The following is an 18,125-nucleotide window of genomic DNA, read 5'->3' as shown; positions in this document are numbered from 1 at the left end:
CAATAATCACATGTGTGACTTGATAGAAACATGACTATAAGACAAATCATTCTTAAAACTTTCTTTATATCTGTAACTACCTACTAAATTAGGTACTCAGGGTTCCAATTCTCGCCCGAAGTCCACCAGTTTGAGCCTTGTTGCATCTTTAGGATGAAATTGTGCAACCTTGGACCTCACCAAGAACCGTGCAGCCGCAGTTTCACGCGACAATTGTACATATGATGCTGAGTTATTGCCTTGAGCTTCAGCAAGCGTGTTGAGAAGCTCCTCTGTCAGTTGCTTCATCTCTGCAGCTGCAGCTGCAATCTCGTCCTGACGCCCAGTGCCTTGATTAGTAGCCTGCCCCCAAATCTCATCGATTCTGCGTTGCCGTTTATCTTCTTTATCGTCACTGTCCTTTGGTTTCCTGAGTTTTCCTTGTGCATTAAATCCGGCGGCCAAATCATCTCCATCAATACCTATAAGATCCCCAACCACAGGCCCTCCTAGCTCTTCTGCCGCAAGCATGGGCGCCAGCTGATTATCGATGAATCGAAGGAGAACTTTCATGAGTTTTGACGTCTCTCTGTCGTAAGACTTCTTCTTAGCCCTGAGTTCTTGCAACAGTTCCTTTGCCCCTTCTCCCGGGCTAACGTGAGTACCCGCATCCACTTCATCGCGTAACGACAAGATACGCGCATCCAGAGCATCGCCAAGGAGGTTTTGATCCTTGAGGCGCGCTTCATCCACTTCAAGCTGACGCGACAGTTGTTCATGGCCTGCTCGTTGAGAGGCAAGATAGGATTTGGACTCTTGAATGGTTTGGTGAGTCTTGCGAAACGCCAATAGTGTCGGTAACAGCGACCCTGGCGAGGGGAGGAAGGGATCCGACACTGTCACCTCTTTGAGAGCCACTTGTATGAGACGCGCCTGTTCAGTCGCAGACACTGGGGGTTGGCTGGGCTCTGAACGAATCTTTAAGAATTTAGCCATTGGTATATTGTGGGTTTTGGAGCGTGAATGAATACCTTGTCCAACTCATTTTCATGTTGCTGGACTCTCTCTTGAAGTTCTCTCAATGTCTGATCAACATTGGCCACGTATTCCTCCTTTGCTGTATATTGCGACCTGTAGTCCATTGTCGTAAAGTTCACGCAACTGGCTCAAGAAATGGGCAAGGCTTTTGAATTTTCTAGAGCATAAAGGTAGGTAGGTAGGAAGAATTGAGACTTGCGAGGATGGAGGCACCCAAGGTCCTAATGTACGGATTTAGGTGATCAAGATATGTCACTTCGCACCTTCCAATGATCTGTCCAAGACAGGCAATTGTTGTTCAGATGCAACTAATTGGAGACCTTCAGATATAGCGAGACAAGCGTAGTAGTCGCACTTGTACCTATCTGTTTAAAATTGTTCGGTTATGAAAAGAAAGGTCAGTGAGAGTAGGTAATTATATCGTCGGTTGTGATTGTTCACTAGGTAGGTACTTGATCTAACTTTAGTACAGTACTGAGATAGTATCACCGCCAGGTGGACCGCCTGAGCTCATGTGGCCCAAGCTTTCAAGCCCAGATCGAGGCGGTGCACGTGACACCTCAAAGCGCTCCATGCCTAGCTAGGTACCCAGGTTGGATCCTCACAGGGCTACTTCTCCGGCTTTCTCCCATCTCCTCACTCCAAACCATCGACCTTTGTCGTGTCATATTCATTCTCCCCCTTTTCACCTGCCATTGCTATCTTGAGAACCTCGTTTTTCTATTCTCAGCGATTCCCCGTAATCGTTTCTGAGACTTTCCCTTTTCCTTTTTCTTCTGATTGATTTGGATTGGTTCATCCCTGGTATCGGGACCCATTGCGACAGCGAAAGTTCTAAAACACCGCGCGCCGATACATTTAAGAACCTGCTCCTCTCGTCTCAGCTTCTCATCCTCCCACGCTTCGCGGCCAGCTAGTTTGTGCTCCAGATTCTGCGCTTTAGCTCAAAGATCTGGCGACTTTGGCGATCAAGAAACCTCGAGTCCGGGTCAGAAGGTTTGAGCTGAGCACTGCCTCTTTTTGCTTTTTAAGAAGTCCGTCCCAGTATCGATCGCTTCACCTACCCTCACCACTATTCAATATTTGCACCACGAGACAATCATTCCGCCCTTCCTCTCCCGCCTATATCTAGGAGATCTTCCCGGGTAATTACTCGACGCCCGCTGAAAGAGTTCTGAAACCCGCCCTTGAGCCCGAATCTCGAATCCCTCTCTTCCTTCCATTCAGCCCGCAACACGCATCGTATTTACGCGACATAAGTCACTTCACGAGTATTTCACCGAAGCACACCCAGCGAAAGTCACTACACCAGCACGTTTTCCTTCGAAAACCCCTGAGTGTATATAAGACGAACAATAGAAAGAACGAGACGTTTTCAAATTGTCGATTATCAGAAAGACTAAACTCGCGTGAACCATAACGATTTCAATATGTCTGCTTCCCCAACACAACCAACCCAGTCGGCCAAGCGCCCTTTGGAAGAAGCTTCTTCGCCCTCGCGCGCTGGTGATCAGCCTGATGCCAAACGACCTGCTCTTGACAAGAACAAGCATGACGACGATGTTGAGGTCCCCGAAGCTCCCACCGACGTCCCTGCAGAGGACCATGACGATAAGGTCAATGGAGCCCATAAGTCTGAAGATGATGACGATGCCACTTTGGACCATGCATCCGACACAAAGGCCGCCGCTGCCGCCACAGTTGCTGCCTCTGCATCCAACGCTGTAACGTCTGCTGCTGCCCATGACGAGACTTCGTGGATTCATATTCGCGCTGTTATCTCGAGCCCGGAGGCTGCTACCGTCATTGGAAAGGGGGGCGAGAATGTTTCCAACATCAGGAAGCTTTCCAACGCTAAGTGCACAGTCAGCGACTACCAAAAGGGGGCCGTTGAACGTATTCTTACTGTTAGCGGCATAGTAGACGCTGTAGCCAAGGTAAGTTGATTCTCCTACGCATGGGTTATAAATTAACACAATTCAGGCTTTTGGCTTGATCATCCGAACACTGAACAACGAACCCCTCAACGAATCCTCAACTGCGTCTTCAAAAACATATCCCTTACGGCTGCTCATTCCGCATATTTTGATCGGCTCCATCATTGGTAAGGGTGGTGCCCGTATTCGTGAGATCCAAGAGGCATCTGGTGCTCGGTTGAACGCTTCTGACTCATGCTTGCCTATGTCAAGCGAGAGATCGCTGGTCGTAATGGGTGTCGCTGATGCTGTTCATATCGCAACTTACTATGTTGGCAGCACCCTTCTTGAACAGCTTAATGATAGATTTGGAGGTCCTGCTGCGTCTGCCTACGCAACCCGTAGCGGCGCCCCTGCTGGCTCGATTCCAGGCGGCATGCAAGTTGTTCCCTACTCACCCCAACCGGCCTCGGGCCACTACGGACGAAGTGAAAATTACGGCCGCCACAACGACCGGCGATCTCACCATATGCCACCCGCGCCTTACCCTCAGCAATATCCCCACGCAGCTGCTCAGGCCAACCCTGTCATGCCTATGCATTATGGGGGTGCTCAGGGAGGAGGTGCCTATGGCGCAGCTGCTCATGGCCAACCGCACATGGCCCCTCATGCTGGTCCTCAACCTCATGCTGGTGCTCCCCAAGCTCAGCCCATGGGCGGTGCCATCCCCGGTGGGCCTATCACACAGCAGATTTACATCCCGAACGACATGGTCGGTGCTATCATCGGCAAGGGTGGACAGAAGATCAATGAGATCCGCCAGATGAGCAACAGCGTGATCAAGATCAACGAGCCGCAGGACAATAGTAACGAGCGACTGGTGACCATTACCGGAACGGAGGAATGTAACCGTATGGCATTGTACATGCTCTACTCTCGACTCGGTGAGGTGCAAAACAGATCCAGCAAGAATTAAATCTCTAACCTTGAAATCTTGATGCAGAATCGGAGAAACATCGTATCTAAGTTCTGATATCGGTACAATGACGTTAGATCGACCAACGAACTAGGACGAACAGATTGCTATTTGCAGAGACATCAAGAGGCTAAAAGGAGGATGCAGTGTGTTTTGGAGGTTCAAAATGAGGGCGATATCGGGCCACCGGGTACAGTTCAGAGATTTGAGAAGACCATTCCATCCACCTGAGTTGAAGTTTCAAGGGTGGGTAAGGAAAGTCGCAGTATGGTTGAATGGCATAGAAATGGTGTCAAGGACGGGATCGCATTTCATCGGGACGTACGGATCAAGACGGGGCTTATTGGCAGGAAGAGAGAGCCTCACAATCACAAGTGACAGCTTTCAAGGTATCTGATTTTCGACGGCGCATTGACTCAGTGTTATTTTGTTCTCTACTTAATCCAATAACAATCTGGTATCACTTGCGACCTTTAGGCGTGACATTAAGTCTCAGAGCTTTCTGAAAGGGACATGATACTACATGAAATGTTAGTTGCTCGGGCTTTCTACAACTTCCTAGATGGCTCACTATTTCAAGGCTCTTGTTCCGAGCAAGCAGATAGTATACGTTATCGTCAATTACTGCGGTGCAATTTAGTCAGCACTAATGGCGCAACAAAGAAATGAGACTTACCACTTCTACTATTGTTGTGTTGCAAACGGGCCTCTTTGCTATCCCAACCCATCAGTAGCCTAGATGCTCGGCCAGGAATAACCGAAGGGTTCTCATGTTGTCCTTGTACAAATTCGCCGTAAGCCAAGCCATGAAGCCCAGCCAACCCACCCTCTTCACAAGCAACGGCGAATGGCTTCATGTTATCCTCCGTGAAGGTTTCATCAGCACCCCAACAAGTACAAAATTCTGTAATAGGTGCATGGAGGGCGCGCTCGGCATGGCCTGTATACTCTGCGATTGGACTGACGACAGGGTGCTCGGCCAGTAAGGCGCGCAAAGAAGCATGCCAATCGGTGGCAGCGGAGCCGGAAACGAAGGCATCATAGGCAGGGCGCGAGGCCCAACGGATACCCAGAACCCAGTAATCAGGTTTCTCGAGGGGTTTGCCAAGATACACGGACTCGACCCCAGGAATTGACTTGAGGTGATCGGTCACGGATGAGAAAGAAGCAGGAGGGGATTCGGGGTGTTCAACCAGAATGGGTTTGAACTTGATGAGAAGAGATTCAAAGACTACAGACATTGCGAATGTGGATGAACAGTTACGAGTTTATGGATATAACTATCAAAAGAATGATATTCTTGTTTCAACTTATGGTCGATGGTTGAACTAGACATGAGGAAGTCAGTATAGATAGATATGGGCAGTATTAGTTATAAGTGAAGAGTTCCGTACATGTCTGGACTTTACCAGATGGTTCTATATGGATACCCAAGAATGACGCATGGCGCCTCTTAAGTTCGATGAGGGGTATCGAACTAATGATGAAGCTCGGCATGTGGCAGCTGAGATTAGAAGTGAGAAGAATGAAGCTCTGAGTCTAATGGCATGGTAACTTTATCTTACTGGCGGAATTGCACGGTTCCTGGAAGCTTCTATCTTAGTTCATCACGAGAGCTGAACCGTTTAGAGTAAGGTAAGTTAGAGTGCTACCTACCTACCTAGACTATAGGAAGAAAGAAATTTGGGGGTTGATCCTAAGAGAGAAAAAGACTTTGGTCATTTACTGAAATTAGTCTAAAGTCAGGAAGCAATATGATGGCTAGGATGGATATGTTTTGGCAACTTACCGTCAGGTGTGGATAATACCTTAGCAAAGAGGTGCAATCTCAAATAAGCATACCACAGAGTATATGGAACAAAATTAAGAGGAACGCCGCTATGAGTTCAATAGTTCCATCACCAATCATTGCTTTATTACTCGTCTTTCTTTCACCCCTGCTCCATGTATACCTCCATATTCACTTACGTCGGTAATCAGCCCAACAGGTATCGGCCCCTCCTTGGAGCGGATAGTCCGGGTGACCACAAGTACCGGCAGTGTCCCCAAACAAGAAGGAGGCGTGGTATTGGTTCAATTGGTGTTCTGTAAATTATCACATTAGACTCCTTCGCGTCGCGTGTTCTCACTCCTTTTCCTAGCGGTGACCGTCTATCGCATCTCCCTCATTTTAGAATTTTGCTTTCGATCGTAACTAATCTGTAATATTGCCGGTTTGCGCTTCTTAGGCTCTACCACTAATACCAGCGATACCTGGCTGGTGCCCTCATATCTAATTAACTAATATCCAGCACTCGAGGCATCGCGCCACGTTCAATATTTTCACTCTCCAACCTGAGATCCAAAACTTGTCCCATGCCCGGTCCCTTGTCTCACCCTCTTTCTCCGACTGTCTGATATTCACGAAACAGATCAGTCACCATTACTTGCGCATATTCCACCGGTGCCATGGTCATGGCAAGTGACGCTGCTGAGCATGTCACAACGCCTTCCACCATTGCCGTCAACAATGATAAGCCTCATAATTTCCCCTCTGAGATCAACCTCTTGACCCTCAACTGCTGGGGTCTTCGCTACATATCGACCCATCGAATTGCAAGACTTGACGAGATAGGACGCAGAATTACACACGCCGTCCCTACACCGCATATCGTTTCCCTGCAGGAATGTTTTACACAGGAGGATTACCAAGCCATTCGCCATCACACTCGCCAGATTCTCCCCTATGGAAAGTTCTACCACAGCGGTGCTTTTGGTGGCGGTCTGGCTATCTTGAGTCACTGGCCGATCGAGGAGAGTACCATGTTCAAGTATCCCCTCAATGGGCGACCAACTGCATTTTGGAGGGGAGACTGGTATGTAGGCAAGGGTGTTGCTTGCGCCAAAATTCGCTTTGGGCCAAGGAGAAAGGACATAATCGAGGTCTTCAATACACATGTGAGTCTGAATCTGTTATATCGCATTTCAGCTTGTTAATTGACTTGAATTTTAGACCCATTCCCCATACGAGCCCGAGCCTGTGAGTACATACGACTGTCATCGAGTTGCGCAGTCATGGGAGATTTCAAAGCTTATGCGCGGCGCTGCTGAACGCGGACATCTCGTCGTCGGAATGGGTGATTTCAACATGTTACCCTTGTCCATATTTCACCGGGTAATTACAACACATGCGCCTGTTCATGACATCTGGCGCAAATTACACCCTGACAGCGCTCTTGGTCCTGCCTACCATCCATCTGAAAAGGATCGTCATCGGCCATTACCGACAGCCGCCTTCAATCTCCTCGAGAATGGCGCAACCAGCAACTCCGTCTATAACACATGGCGCTGGAACAAAAACCAGCAGAATCGGCTCAAGGGGGGCGATCTTTGCGAGGTCCCACCTGATACCATTGATCCTCAAGGCCAGCGACTCGACTACATCTTTGCCTCGACAGGAGTCGACCCTGATGCTCCTGCTGCCGCTCCTGGTTGGATCGTCAAGTCGGCTCATGTTTCAATGACTGAGCGGCATCCTGATCTCCTTTGTTCCCTCTCCGACCACTTTGCTGTTCAAGCCACTCTCGTCCTGCATACCCCTTCCCCATTGCCTATCAGAGCTGATCCCCGCTCCGAAACGCCATCTGCTGCTCTGCAGACTGGCGCATACTTGGCCTCCAGTAGCCCGGCTAGCAGCATTCACTCTGGTGACGCAGCGCAGAGTGCGGATCCCGATACCCAACTCAGGCGAGGTCGCTTCTCTAATCACGATTCATTTCAGACGTCCACTTACGATGAAATTCTGGGAATGATACAAAAATACCATGCTCGCGAGATTCGCCAGCGCTACTGGCGAGGCATACACTTCTTTGGCGCATTGCTTGTCTGGCTAGCATGTCTTGTCGCTGTCTGGTTTAGTCCTGGAAACTGCGTCGCATTTGTCCTTATGCTGGTCAGTAGTCTTTGCTTGGTCGCTGGAGTTATCGATGGTCTGCTCTCGCTACTCTTCTTCTCTTGGGAGATCCGGGCCCTCAAGGAATTTGAATGGGAGATTCGCAATGCCAAAGCTGTTGCGTCTGGTGACCCAGCTGCTTTAACGGAGTCTGTTTCGTACAGCAATACCAACAAAAGATCCAAATCACAATGAAGGATGCACGCTCAATGTTATGGTAATGATTTGATGTTTCTACATAGGGCGAGGATGATGAAATGAGTATCAGGATGAAGGTACACACGCCGATAAGGTCTAGCTCTTAATGTCTATTCGTAATACTACTCACAATGCTTCTGAGGGCTGAACACCTTCGTATCTCATACCGTCCTCCTCTTCTTCTCTTTTCTTTTTATTCAACGCTCAATATTCAGTGTTGAAGCCTGGCTTTCGTCCATTTTCCGCGTCTCCGTTACTTTCGGATCGATATATCCACCGGGTCTCATCCGACGCCAGGTATAGCCCATGAAAGCCGTCTCTTTTCGAATTTTTAATGAAGTCCTTTTGGTATCCTTGTCCCGGAGCAACATGTCTCTTGGTCGTTTGCGCTCTTTATGGCCATAAAATCTAATAAACTGCTTCAGTGTAGCCTTGTCGTTCGGCTGAAGTTCCTTTGATCCATCAATATCCCGGTCTATACTTCGAAGCTTGGCGGCGTCGAACGGAATTTTGATAAGCTCCATAGCCTTTGCTTGCACATGGGTATCAAATCCAAAAAGGATATCCTTGACATCTTCCGATCTTAGAAAGACACCCGAGGGAATCGACTCAGACCAGTCTTCAAATGGTTCAGATTCATCAAAATAGTGTGCATCGTCATCGCCCTTCAGATTCGGAGTGAATGGAGGAGGCATTGATTGCAGGCGATCCCAGGGCGTGTTCCTGAACCACCTGTGCGCTTTGATATCTTCTGCGTCATCGGGAAACACATAGCTTTTGAACGAATCCCGGTATTTGACCTGATACCTCCTTGAGCACAGCCGAATATCCTTCTCTTGGATCAGGCGGCAGATGAGATCTTTGCACTTGTCGCTTACGAATGGCCTGGGTGGAAACTGGAAGTTCTTCTTGAAGTCCTGCGGTCACTGTTAGTCATTTACCTCGTTCAAGTTGATACGAACGTACGCACAACGATGTTTTGTTTCGTCTGCTTGCGTCCTTCTTCTGCTAGAAAGGGAGTCTGCCCGTACAGGCATTCATACAGGATGATGCCGATGCTCTACCAGTCACACCTCCCGTCATATTTCTGACTAAGAACAACTTCAGGAGCCATATATTGACTGGTGCCAACAACTGAACGCGCAGCAGTGCGGTTACCGTGCCGGTTTCTCCAACCGATAAGACTTCGCAAGTCCTCGTTACTCGCCAATGGATGTTTCCCATGCCTGTCAAGTCCAGAAACAAGAGACTGGTACCACTCAAGATGTTTCAGGAGATCCTTACTGCCTTTTTGATCCGTCTCGTCACCATTGATGTTCATATTCAGTCTTCGGACCAAGGAATATCGGTGGGCATTGTAGTATGCTGCGTCGTGGGACCAGTGATCATTAAATGCTAGCCCAAAGTCGGAAATTTTTAGATGACCAGTCGCGGAAATGAGGAAGTTGTCTGGTTTTATGTCGCGGTGAATAAAGTTCAAACGATGGGCCTCTTCAACAGCAAGGATCATCTCTGCGATGTAAAACTGTGCAATGGGTTCCTGCAGAATGTTTTGCCGAATGAGCAATCCGAGAAAATCGCCACCCGGCATGTACTCCATCACCAGGTAGAGGTTTGTTGTGTCTTGAAAGCTGGCAATCAGTGGAACAGCCCTGAGAAGGTCATTCAGTCAGTCAGTGACCTTGTAGTGTTGGTCAGCTTTGGTACTAACCACTGTGATCCTTCAGAAGCCACAAGAAAATCCCTCTCAGCTCGCAAATGGCCTTCTTGGCTGTTCCGTAGCATTTCTGTCTTTCGAATGACTTTCATAGCATAAACTTGCCCAGGGAAAGCATGCCCTGGAGCAGGCTTTTCACGTACAAGTCTTACTACTCCGAAACTGCCTTTGCCTAAAATTTGAAGCGGCTCGTAGTTGTTGACTAAGGGGGAAGAGTCCTGGTTTCCATGATAAGCCAAGGAACCTGCCCTCATTGCCCTCGACTCTCTGAGATGGCACGTTTCCTGCCTTCTATATTGCACTCGAATCTTCTCCTTCTCCTCTGGTGTCATTAACAAATAGTTGCACAACTGAGACTCGAGGCACTGGCCCCGCAACGCTCTTGCATTTGGTTTACAGAGAAGTTCATTGAAGTAAGTCTCAAGGAAAATCTTGGCAGCGGATGCCCTCTCTACAGTTGCAATGGTAGGCCGAGCCTGAACAACACCGGCCTCGGGAATAGTACTGAGAGCGCGGCCTTCAGGGCTTGAGCGGGTCCATGGATTTCGCCTATTGTATCGTCTATCCATGATTTCCCAGTTCCGTAGCATAGAAGATTCTATCGAAGTCTTCGCTGTGGACATGTCATCGGTGGTTGTGACTGTATAGCTTGCCTCAGAAGAAGGTGGAGTGATTAGTCCACTGGAAGGAGCAGGATTGACCAGCTGCAAAGAGCTTCGTGCTCGTTTCGGGGAGTTTCGAATCACCAAAGTAGAGTTTGATGCCATAGCCGTGGGATGCAACCCCAACTCTCGTATTACTACTTCCTTTGCATCTGGACTTCTCGCTCCATGTTCCAGTCTTGGGACAGATCTGAAAAGTAAATGGGGTTTGGCTTGGTCCTCGGGGGATTCATGAGCATCTTTGGATACTTCGGCACCTACTGCATGTCAATGGGTTACAAAGAAGACAAATAAGACGGCTTACGGCTGCGTGCGTTTTTTCTCATGTTCTTGAAAGCACCCCGGAAAGGTGTCCATCTTTTTGAACCGCCAGTGCGAAACTTCCGCGAAGTTTGCGCCTCCGATCCGTCTGCAACATTGAACACGGATCCTGGAGGCGCTTCAAATATATTCTTCGAATCGCAGGACGAAAGACGGACGAATTGTTGACTGGCTTTCTTGAGCAAGGTTGGTGCCATGATACTCCAAGGTAGTCAATAAAGAGAAAGTTAGCACACCACCCATCAATATCCGAGGGCTGGCCACGTCTAATAAGATAATGCAGTAGCCAGATACGGAGAGAATTGCGCTCGAGGTTTTCTCTCGGCGATGTTGTTGCAGAGCAGAGTCGGAGGCTGTCGAGCCAGAAGGAAATGAACCTACCTCCATCAGGCTGGGTGGTAGGTACTTGGAAGGTTCGACATCCACGGCTTCTTTTATCAAGTCTATGATGAAACCAACACAAAGAAGGCTCGGGAGGGAGAAAACAGCAAATGAAAAGGAAAGAGGTAGTATTTTATCTGAATAACCTTACAAAATCCTTTAGGGCACAAGGAAAATTATAACAATAGCAAAGCGTAAGCATAACCCTTTTTTATCGTACGCCATTTCATGTCATGCAGCGGAGACGGTCCTCACCACATCGTTCCTGTTTTGTCTTCTAAACACCGACGAGCCTCCGCAGAATGTACAAGTCTGTGCTCTCTTATCCTTGCATGCAAAACAACAACACCGGGTGGACAGCAGATATGATAGATGAGCCTGGGGAATACAGGCGTCCACGACGTGATCAACTTGTCGCCAAATTCTGCAGCCTCTGTTTGGGGTATTATGTCACGAGTGCGGTAGCAAGTCGGCTTTGTGTCGAGTGAGTGGAGGCATATGCTACGCTACACTCACTTGATCTCAAGAAGCTTGACATCGAAGATCAATGTGCTATTGGCGGGAATGCCTGGAAGGCCGCGGGAGCCGTAGGCAAGATGGGCGGGGATAGTAAGACGGCGCTCACCACCAATAGCCATGCCAATAACACCAATGTCCCAGCCCTTGATCACTTGTCCCTTGCCAGCCTTGAAGGAGAAAGGCTTACCCTTCTTGTTGGCTATCAAAGTGTTAATGAAGTTGAAGATACGGCGGGAGCTAGTCACTTACCATCAAACTGCTTTCCGTTCTGGAGCTTGCCGATGTATCGAACACCAACAGTGTCGCCGTTCTTAACGGTACGGCCGTTGCCAATAGTTCGGTCGTCGATGGTCACGCCCTGAACAACCTTGACACCGGTGGTGGCCTTGCCCTGCTTGGCCTTCTCAGCAGAGCCAGTAGGGCCCTGTTCGAGGTTCTTTGCGAATTGAACCTTCTTAGCGTCCTTCTTCTCCTCGGTAGCAACAGCCTCGCCCTTGTTGTTCTTGAGCTTCTTCTGTTGCTTCTTGGACAATTTGGCATCGTCCTTGGAGATGAGCTCGTCAAGACCCTCCGTAGCCTCTTCAGCGGCGCGCTTGTTCTTGCCCTTTTGAACGGAAACTAGCTTGGGGGCCTCCTCCTCGTCAGACTCAATCTCCTGAACACGGGGGTCCTGGACACCATCGAGCTCGTCACTCTCATCGCTCTCCTCGCCCTCGAGGGCATATTCAAGCTCATCAGGGGAAAGATCGTAGTCATCTTCATCCTCATCCTCATCATCCTCATCATCGTCCATGATGTAGTTTCCAGTGAGGTAGATGGTGTGAGTACCAGTAACGACAAAGAAAACCTTCTCGCCATGGTTGACAGTGATATCAAGGGGCTGCTGGTAGTTCTTGCGTAAAAGTTAGCTGACAGTTCCGAGGTTCTGCTTCCATAGACTCACTCTTTCAGTATCGAGAGTGCAGATGACAAAGTTCTCAAGATCGGCACCCTCCTCGCTGTCATCATCGGAATCGTCATCGTCCTCTTCGTCCTCTTCTGTAGCCTTCGCCTTGCCCTTGGCCTTGCCGTTGGGCTTGGCATCCTCCATCTCCTCATCAGATTCCTCCTGAGCAGATTCAAGAAGTTTCTTGATGGCAGCAGCCTGCCTCTGCTTCTTGGCCTTGACGGGGTCGCTAGGGCCACCGTTAGCCTCCTCATCAGAGTCCTCCTCATCGTCGGAGCCGGCGAGGAGAGCCTTCATGTACTCGTCATCGATCTCATCATCCTCATCCTCATCGAGACCAGGGAGAGCACGCTTGACGAGGCGCAGGGTGGATCGAGGAACAGTAGGAATGTTGCCCTCACCGTCAGCCTCAGGCTCTTCGGTAGGGTCAACGGCAGCCATGGTAATGCGGAACTGTGGGATTTCACGGTTAGAACTATGAGGTCAAGACCATACCGAACTGCTGTCGCAAATGATGCGCCGCCAACTGAGAGCGAGCCAGCGCAAAAAAGCGCATTGCATCGCATCAAGCAAGATTCGACGCGCCGGAGAAGAACTTACAGAGGCAGGGAATTCCATGGTGGCTGGAATTAAGATCTCTCCAGGAGGGACCTCGAGGCCGTAGACGGGACCAGGAACGGCGGACATTGTGGCGGTTATGTGTTTACTTTTGTTTCAAATGTAGATGAAATGTGAAGCGTAGGCCGGAAAGAAACAAGAAAACAGAAAAGTGAGAGAAAGGATGAAGAATGGTGATAGAGTGAGGTTTTCCTGAGACTCTTGCTCACTGCAAAAGAACAAAACTAAGAATCGAGAAGCAACTCCAGAGCTTCGAAATTTTTTTCGGGGCTCAACAAGAGCCCCACGCGTGCAACCAATAGAACTCTACGATAACGGCTCTTATCGCGGTGGGGTGCTCACTGTCACAGCAACACGAGTTACCTCGTACCGCTTTGGCACAGATTTTCCCGCCATAAGCTCCACTAAGAAGTCATGGACAGAGCCGTCCTAGGCCCTACATGACAAAAACAGACTTAGCTGCTTAGATAACTTAGCATAAGTTTAGGCTACCTTTTGCTACGGTTATCTTGACACTTTATGTCAAGGTCTTCATGTTTTCTTGCTCCGAGAAGCCGTCTTAGCAGGGCTGGGGAAGGGTCAGAAACTTCTGGACTGAAAAAACTAAATACCTGGGTTGGTAGACAACATTAGTTAAATTTGGTAGAAACGTTTCTCACCGTTCTGAGTGCCATATAGAAGACCTTGACGGCCTTTGCATGCTGCATGAAGGTAGGAAGCTTCTATAGCAAGGGGGAGGTAAGAAGACTTGTGATATTTAGAGAAGTATATAATAGAGTATTTACACCCTTTTAAAATATAAATTGTTAAATAATTCAAGAATTGAACAATAAGTAAAATCGAATTCTGTCAACCCATATTAGTCCCAACAGCATGATTCTGGGCTTAGTGGATATCAGAGAGTTGAATGTCGCATTATGAGTTAAGGTGAGTGACTCGAGATTCCTAAATATATACATCTTCGCAAACACCTATTTGGGTATTTAGGAGGAATCGTTCTTCGCCCTGAATAAACCTTTTCCAAATGGTACTATGCTCAAAAGCCAGCTCTGAATAACTTGCCATGCGAATACCGTAAAGAATTTGCGCTGGCTCTGATGGTAGATCTGAGGTCGATCACCGACATCGACAAGCATCGCACCCAGCTTAGAGATCGATTTTGGCCAATATTTGATCTGTGCCTGAGCATACGCAGCCATGAGATCATTGCCGTTGGTTATCCCACCTGATGTTTCTGTAAGCAACTGGCTCAATCTTGGCGTAGCGCAGACATACCGCTTGACCAAAGGTTACCGTCCTGAATCCAACGATACTCCTCTCCGACAAAATGTGCGTTTGGATATTTCTGGATCAATTCGCCTTGAAGCCCTCTGGGGCCACTTACCTGGCGGCTGTCGAGAATACCTGCAGCGCCGCACAGATAAACACCAGTGCAGACGCACAATACATCAACACCCCCAGTGTTGAAATGGTCTCTTAGCCACTTTGTCGATGCCTCTTCAAAGTCCTCCGCTGGATCTGTACCAGGTACCACGATAATGTCAAGTTTGCCGGGACCAACGTCATCATCTTCGTACGTGTGTGATGTACGGACGGATAGATCTGCAGTTAAGTTCACGGTTGGAAACAACTTTGGCGATGTGATATAGGTAATCTTGGTGCTGGGTGCCATTTCACTAATGTGTGCGGGGAGAGGAAGGAGACGAAGATATTCTTTAGACATTGAGGCGAGAACATCGACAGTTGCCAGATCGAGTAGCTGCACGCTTGAGGGCATGAAAACGCCAATGCGTAGCTGCTTCGAAGACATTGGTATAAACGATTATGATGAATTCTGCTAAATTGAGCGGTAGATATTGAGGTACTACTTGTAGGTTTCGGATGATAAAATAAAGGCGCCCTATGTTCATTGCTCTTTAGATGTACGTTACCTTAAATAGTCTTAAACGGCGTGTCCGTCGATAAACCCTTCGACTTACAGCCCGTATGAGCTAGGCATTATTTAAGAATAATGGCATACGGTGTTTAACAAACACTGGATCCAAATGCTGAATCCGTCGCTCAGCCTTCGTCTCATTGGTTCAAGTGACTTTAATATCCGACGTGTTTCGGCACCACGAGGCCCCACTCCGACCGGCTTTTCAACGTTCTCTGTTATGCATATTGACGTTATTCACCCTGCCACAAAGGAGAACAATATAGTTGCAATACGGCATTACACTTGTGATTTGAAAGGTTCAATTCAAAGATCTGTAGCTTTCCATCTAGATAAGTGCGGCATAAGCTTATAGTGTCAAAGCAAGAAGCTTTATCCGAAATCTTTTCCAGACCCTGTGTATTGTTTAGATCTGTATCATCTTTGAGTAGCTAGTGAAGAGCAAGTATAAATTATTATACAAAGAACCATGCATCATAGGTCCATCTGCCTCTCTTTGAATTAGCGAAATTATATATATCGTCTTGAACACGCTTCGGTATGGTCTCTTAAACAACCCGACCTTCATTCTAAGCATTAAGTATTCTTGCCAAATGCATGTAAGCTTCCCTGAATGGCCAAGTCATTGGTATATATTCTTTTCCGGATTAGTCACGAGACTGGCCATCTGCATCCATTACCATACTCATCATCATAAACCCTTGCTTGACGCTTCAAGACCCCAGGGGCCACGACGATAGTATTTCTGGCCTTTTAGGCCATGTTGTCAACCTTCACACCGGGCATCTGACGCCGCGTTGCCTTCTTGCTCACAGTATAAACAAGGTCTTGGTCCCAAAGCTGGCAAATCAAAGCTTGAGCACTGGGTATGGTGCCATACAGAGGAGCGACAACGGGAATCGCAAAATAGTCATACCAGTTGTTCTTGAGAGATCGTCGGGAAAAGTCCATCCCGTTGGCCAGTCCAGCCTTGACCATTTCCCTCTCCCGGCTGGCGACTCCCGTCTGGTGAAAACTCTCGTATAGAGACACGTAGATCCCAATTTGAAAGAAACCGTAGATACGAACAAGATTACACCAGCTAAAAACCCAGGCCAGGTTTCGTGGGTCCCCGTTGCCTTCTGTGAGCTTGACATAGAGTGCCGAAGAGAGTACCAGTATAGCCATATGAACGGGAAGAAAGTGAGCTTCGAAAAGGCGATGCAGCATATAGAAAACATTCTCCCAGTGGGGGTGTTGGATAGCTTCCCTGTGGATGTTTGAGAAGATGCCGTTGTCACAAGCCTGTTCGCTGTGCTCATCGCTTGCGGGGTTTTCGGGAAAGGCAAAATGGCCGGCATCTGGGATGGTGTAGTGAAGTGGTTGATAGGAGCAGCAAGTTTGCTTGCGATCTTGCCATAACTGAACCAGTTTACGAAGTGCAAAGCCAGTATCAAGAGCACCCCACATGTGACGCAGGGCCTGTTTGTAACGAGCACGAGTGTCTTTCAGTAGTCCTCCACCTCCCGTGACGTTACTTTGGCTGACAGGGCTATAGATGACTCGACTGGTTAAGTTACCATTGAGGGCGAAAAAACATTTGATATACATATGCAGGTCCTCACCGATGGCTTCGCTGCCACAATCCCATCCGCCAACCCGGTCAACCAAATCTAGAGGAAGAGAGTAGACGGATGTAGGCGGAGAAATAGAGGAGCCAGGGTACAAGCCAGACATACCGGCAGCACCCCAGAGTATATCAGCAACACGAACAAGAGATGGAACGCAATGTGCGTTCCTGTCGAAAATAATAGGAGCCGAGTAGATGGTAGTCAATGCGGTTTCGGAATAGGATAAGTGCATGTTTGTCAGAAGTGTAAAGTAGTTCGATGAAAGATGGCTATCGGCTAGAGAATACACAAGTTAGCCATGTGCAGGTGAGGATGAAGGGTTAGTTCTAAACGGGCGTACCATCAATACCAGTGATTATAACGTTCTTCCTCACAACTACTGAGTACCTCTCGCTCAGCTTGCGAGCAGCCCATGCGAGATTGCTGCCTTTGCCAGCGGCCTCATCTGGGATATCTGATGGATGAAGTGTGAAGTCAAGGAATCTGAACTTCTTCGTGAATTCCTGTATCAGTCCAAGAGCCTTCGTTTCGGCGCTGCTCTCTCGGTGTTCCATTCCAAGATAGACCTAGTGAGAAACATCAGCGAGAGACTTTAATAAATGAGCCTGGTATGTTTATTGGACACTGGTACACGGTTATGTCTCGACTCTTATGGAAAATAAAATCTTACATCATATGAGTAATGAGCTTGAGGATGTGATGCCAGAACATCGAGGGTCTCCCTGAGTGTATCAACTTCTTCCTTATAGTTTGGGATGATGATGACATGAACGACGTTGTCACAAGCTCCTGGCACACCATCTGTGTAGTATTCGGAATCGTAATCTCCGGCTTCACTGGTAGTGGAGGAAGCTGGACTTTTTGGACTGGATATGAGAGTCTCAGAGCTCGATACAGAAGTATAGGAGTCCCGGCGTGAACCGAGTTTCTTCAGGTCAAGTAATGAATCGCTACGCGCTGCTCTTTTCATGGTTCGGGTAAGAGTCCAGATAGTCCAGCAGGCTCGGAGAGGGAAAACGCAAACCAGTATATGAACAAAAAGGCAGTAATATGCGAAGACGAAGCTCCAAGCACCAGCCCCTATCGCAGAATCTGGATGATATTGGGAGGCAGGCTGTTTGCCTTCATATCGGTACTGTTCAAGGGAGGCATCTTGGTATATGACCCAATAGCAGAGAGCACTTAGCGCAATCATACTTAATCCCCCTGCGCGTTGCGCGAGCCATGTGAACAAAGACATGCTGGGCAAGATACAGAGATAGAGTTTCTTGGGTATTTGAAGCTGCGATGTGGTTCAAGAGAGCCGGAGTAGCCTAGAGGCGTTTGGCTCAAATACGATGGGAAAACTCAAATCGAGAATAGATTGCATAGACCAGG

General features: G+C 48.3%; 8 protein-coding genes across 8 annotated transcripts; 2 read left to right on the top strand and 6 right to left on the bottom strand.

Moving 5' to 3' along the window:
* Window positions 1–96: 96 nt before the first annotated feature.
* On the bottom strand, window positions 97–1,121 carry J7337_000830 (uncharacterized protein; the record flags this gene model as incomplete). The annotated part of the gene is made up of 2 exons (XM_044818577.1): window positions 97–957; window positions 1,011–1,121. The coding sequence occupies 2 exons, from the start codon at window positions 1,119–1,121 to the stop codon at window positions 97–99; spliced, it is 972 nt and encodes a 323-aa protein (XP_044686279.1).
* A 1,326-nt stretch (window positions 1,122–2,447) lies between these two features.
* J7337_000829 (uncharacterized protein) lies at window positions 2,448–3,909 on the top strand (the record flags this gene model as incomplete). Its single annotated transcript, XM_044818576.1, has 2 exons — window positions 2,448–2,954; window positions 3,001–3,909. The coding sequence occupies 2 exons, from the start codon at window positions 2,448–2,450 to the stop codon at window positions 3,907–3,909; spliced, it is 1,416 nt and encodes a 471-aa protein (XP_044686278.1).
* Window positions 3,910–4,369: 460 nt separating this feature from the next.
* On the bottom strand, window positions 4,370–5,150 carry J7337_000828 (uncharacterized protein; the record flags this gene model as incomplete). The annotated part of the gene is made up of 2 exons (XM_044818575.1): window positions 4,370–4,428; window positions 4,586–5,150. 2 exons carry the CDS (start codon window positions 5,148–5,150, stop codon window positions 4,370–4,372), a joined length of 624 nt encoding a protein of 207 aa, XP_044686277.1.
* A 1,207-nt stretch (window positions 5,151–6,357) lies between these two features.
* Window positions 6,358–8,035, top strand: J7337_000827 (uncharacterized protein; the record flags this gene model as incomplete). The annotated part of the gene is made up of 2 exons (XM_044818574.1): window positions 6,358–6,846; window positions 6,902–8,035. The coding sequence occupies 2 exons, from the start codon at window positions 6,358–6,360 to the stop codon at window positions 8,033–8,035; spliced, it is 1,623 nt and encodes a 540-aa protein (XP_044686276.1).
* A 200-nt stretch (window positions 8,036–8,235) lies between these two features.
* On the bottom strand, window positions 8,236–10,522 carry J7337_000826 (uncharacterized protein; the record flags this gene model as incomplete). The annotated part of the gene is made up of 4 exons (XM_044818573.1): window positions 8,236–8,955; window positions 8,980–9,043; window positions 9,112–9,690; window positions 9,750–10,522. 4 exons carry the CDS (start codon window positions 10,520–10,522, stop codon window positions 8,236–8,238), a joined length of 2,136 nt encoding a protein of 711 aa, XP_044686275.1.
* A 1,109-nt stretch (window positions 10,523–11,631) lies between these two features.
* FPR4 (peptidylprolyl isomerase fpr4) lies at window positions 11,632–13,271 on the bottom strand (the record flags this gene model as incomplete). Its single annotated transcript, XM_044818572.1, has 4 exons — window positions 11,632–11,837; window positions 11,888–12,530; window positions 12,582–13,037; window positions 13,185–13,271. The coding sequence occupies 4 exons, from the start codon at window positions 13,269–13,271 to the stop codon at window positions 11,632–11,634; spliced, it is 1,392 nt and encodes a 463-aa protein (XP_044686274.1).
* A 914-nt stretch (window positions 13,272–14,185) lies between these two features.
* J7337_000824 (uncharacterized protein) lies at window positions 14,186–15,012 on the bottom strand (the record flags this gene model as incomplete). Its single annotated transcript, XM_044818571.1, has 2 exons — window positions 14,186–14,427; window positions 14,478–15,012. The coding sequence occupies 2 exons, from the start codon at window positions 15,010–15,012 to the stop codon at window positions 14,186–14,188; spliced, it is 777 nt and encodes a 258-aa protein (XP_044686273.1).
* An 879-nt stretch (window positions 15,013–15,891) lies between these two features.
* Window positions 15,892–17,718, bottom strand: J7337_000823 (uncharacterized protein; the record flags this gene model as incomplete). The annotated part of the gene is made up of 3 exons (XM_044818570.1): window positions 15,892–17,024; window positions 17,089–17,314; window positions 17,419–17,718. The coding sequence occupies 3 exons, from the start codon at window positions 17,716–17,718 to the stop codon at window positions 15,892–15,894; spliced, it is 1,659 nt and encodes a 552-aa protein (XP_044686272.1).
* Window positions 17,719–18,125: the final 407 nt, after the last annotated feature.

Source organism: Fusarium musae, chromosome 1 (genome assembly GCF_019915245.1).
Source record: "Fusarium musae strain F31 chromosome 1, whole genome shotgun sequence".
NCBI classification, from domain to species: domain Eukaryota; kingdom Fungi; phylum Ascomycota; class Sordariomycetes; order Hypocreales; family Nectriaceae; genus Fusarium; species Fusarium musae.
The sequence above is the reverse complement of the archived record's forward strand: the minus strand, read 5'-3'. Positions and strand labels throughout refer to the sequence as shown.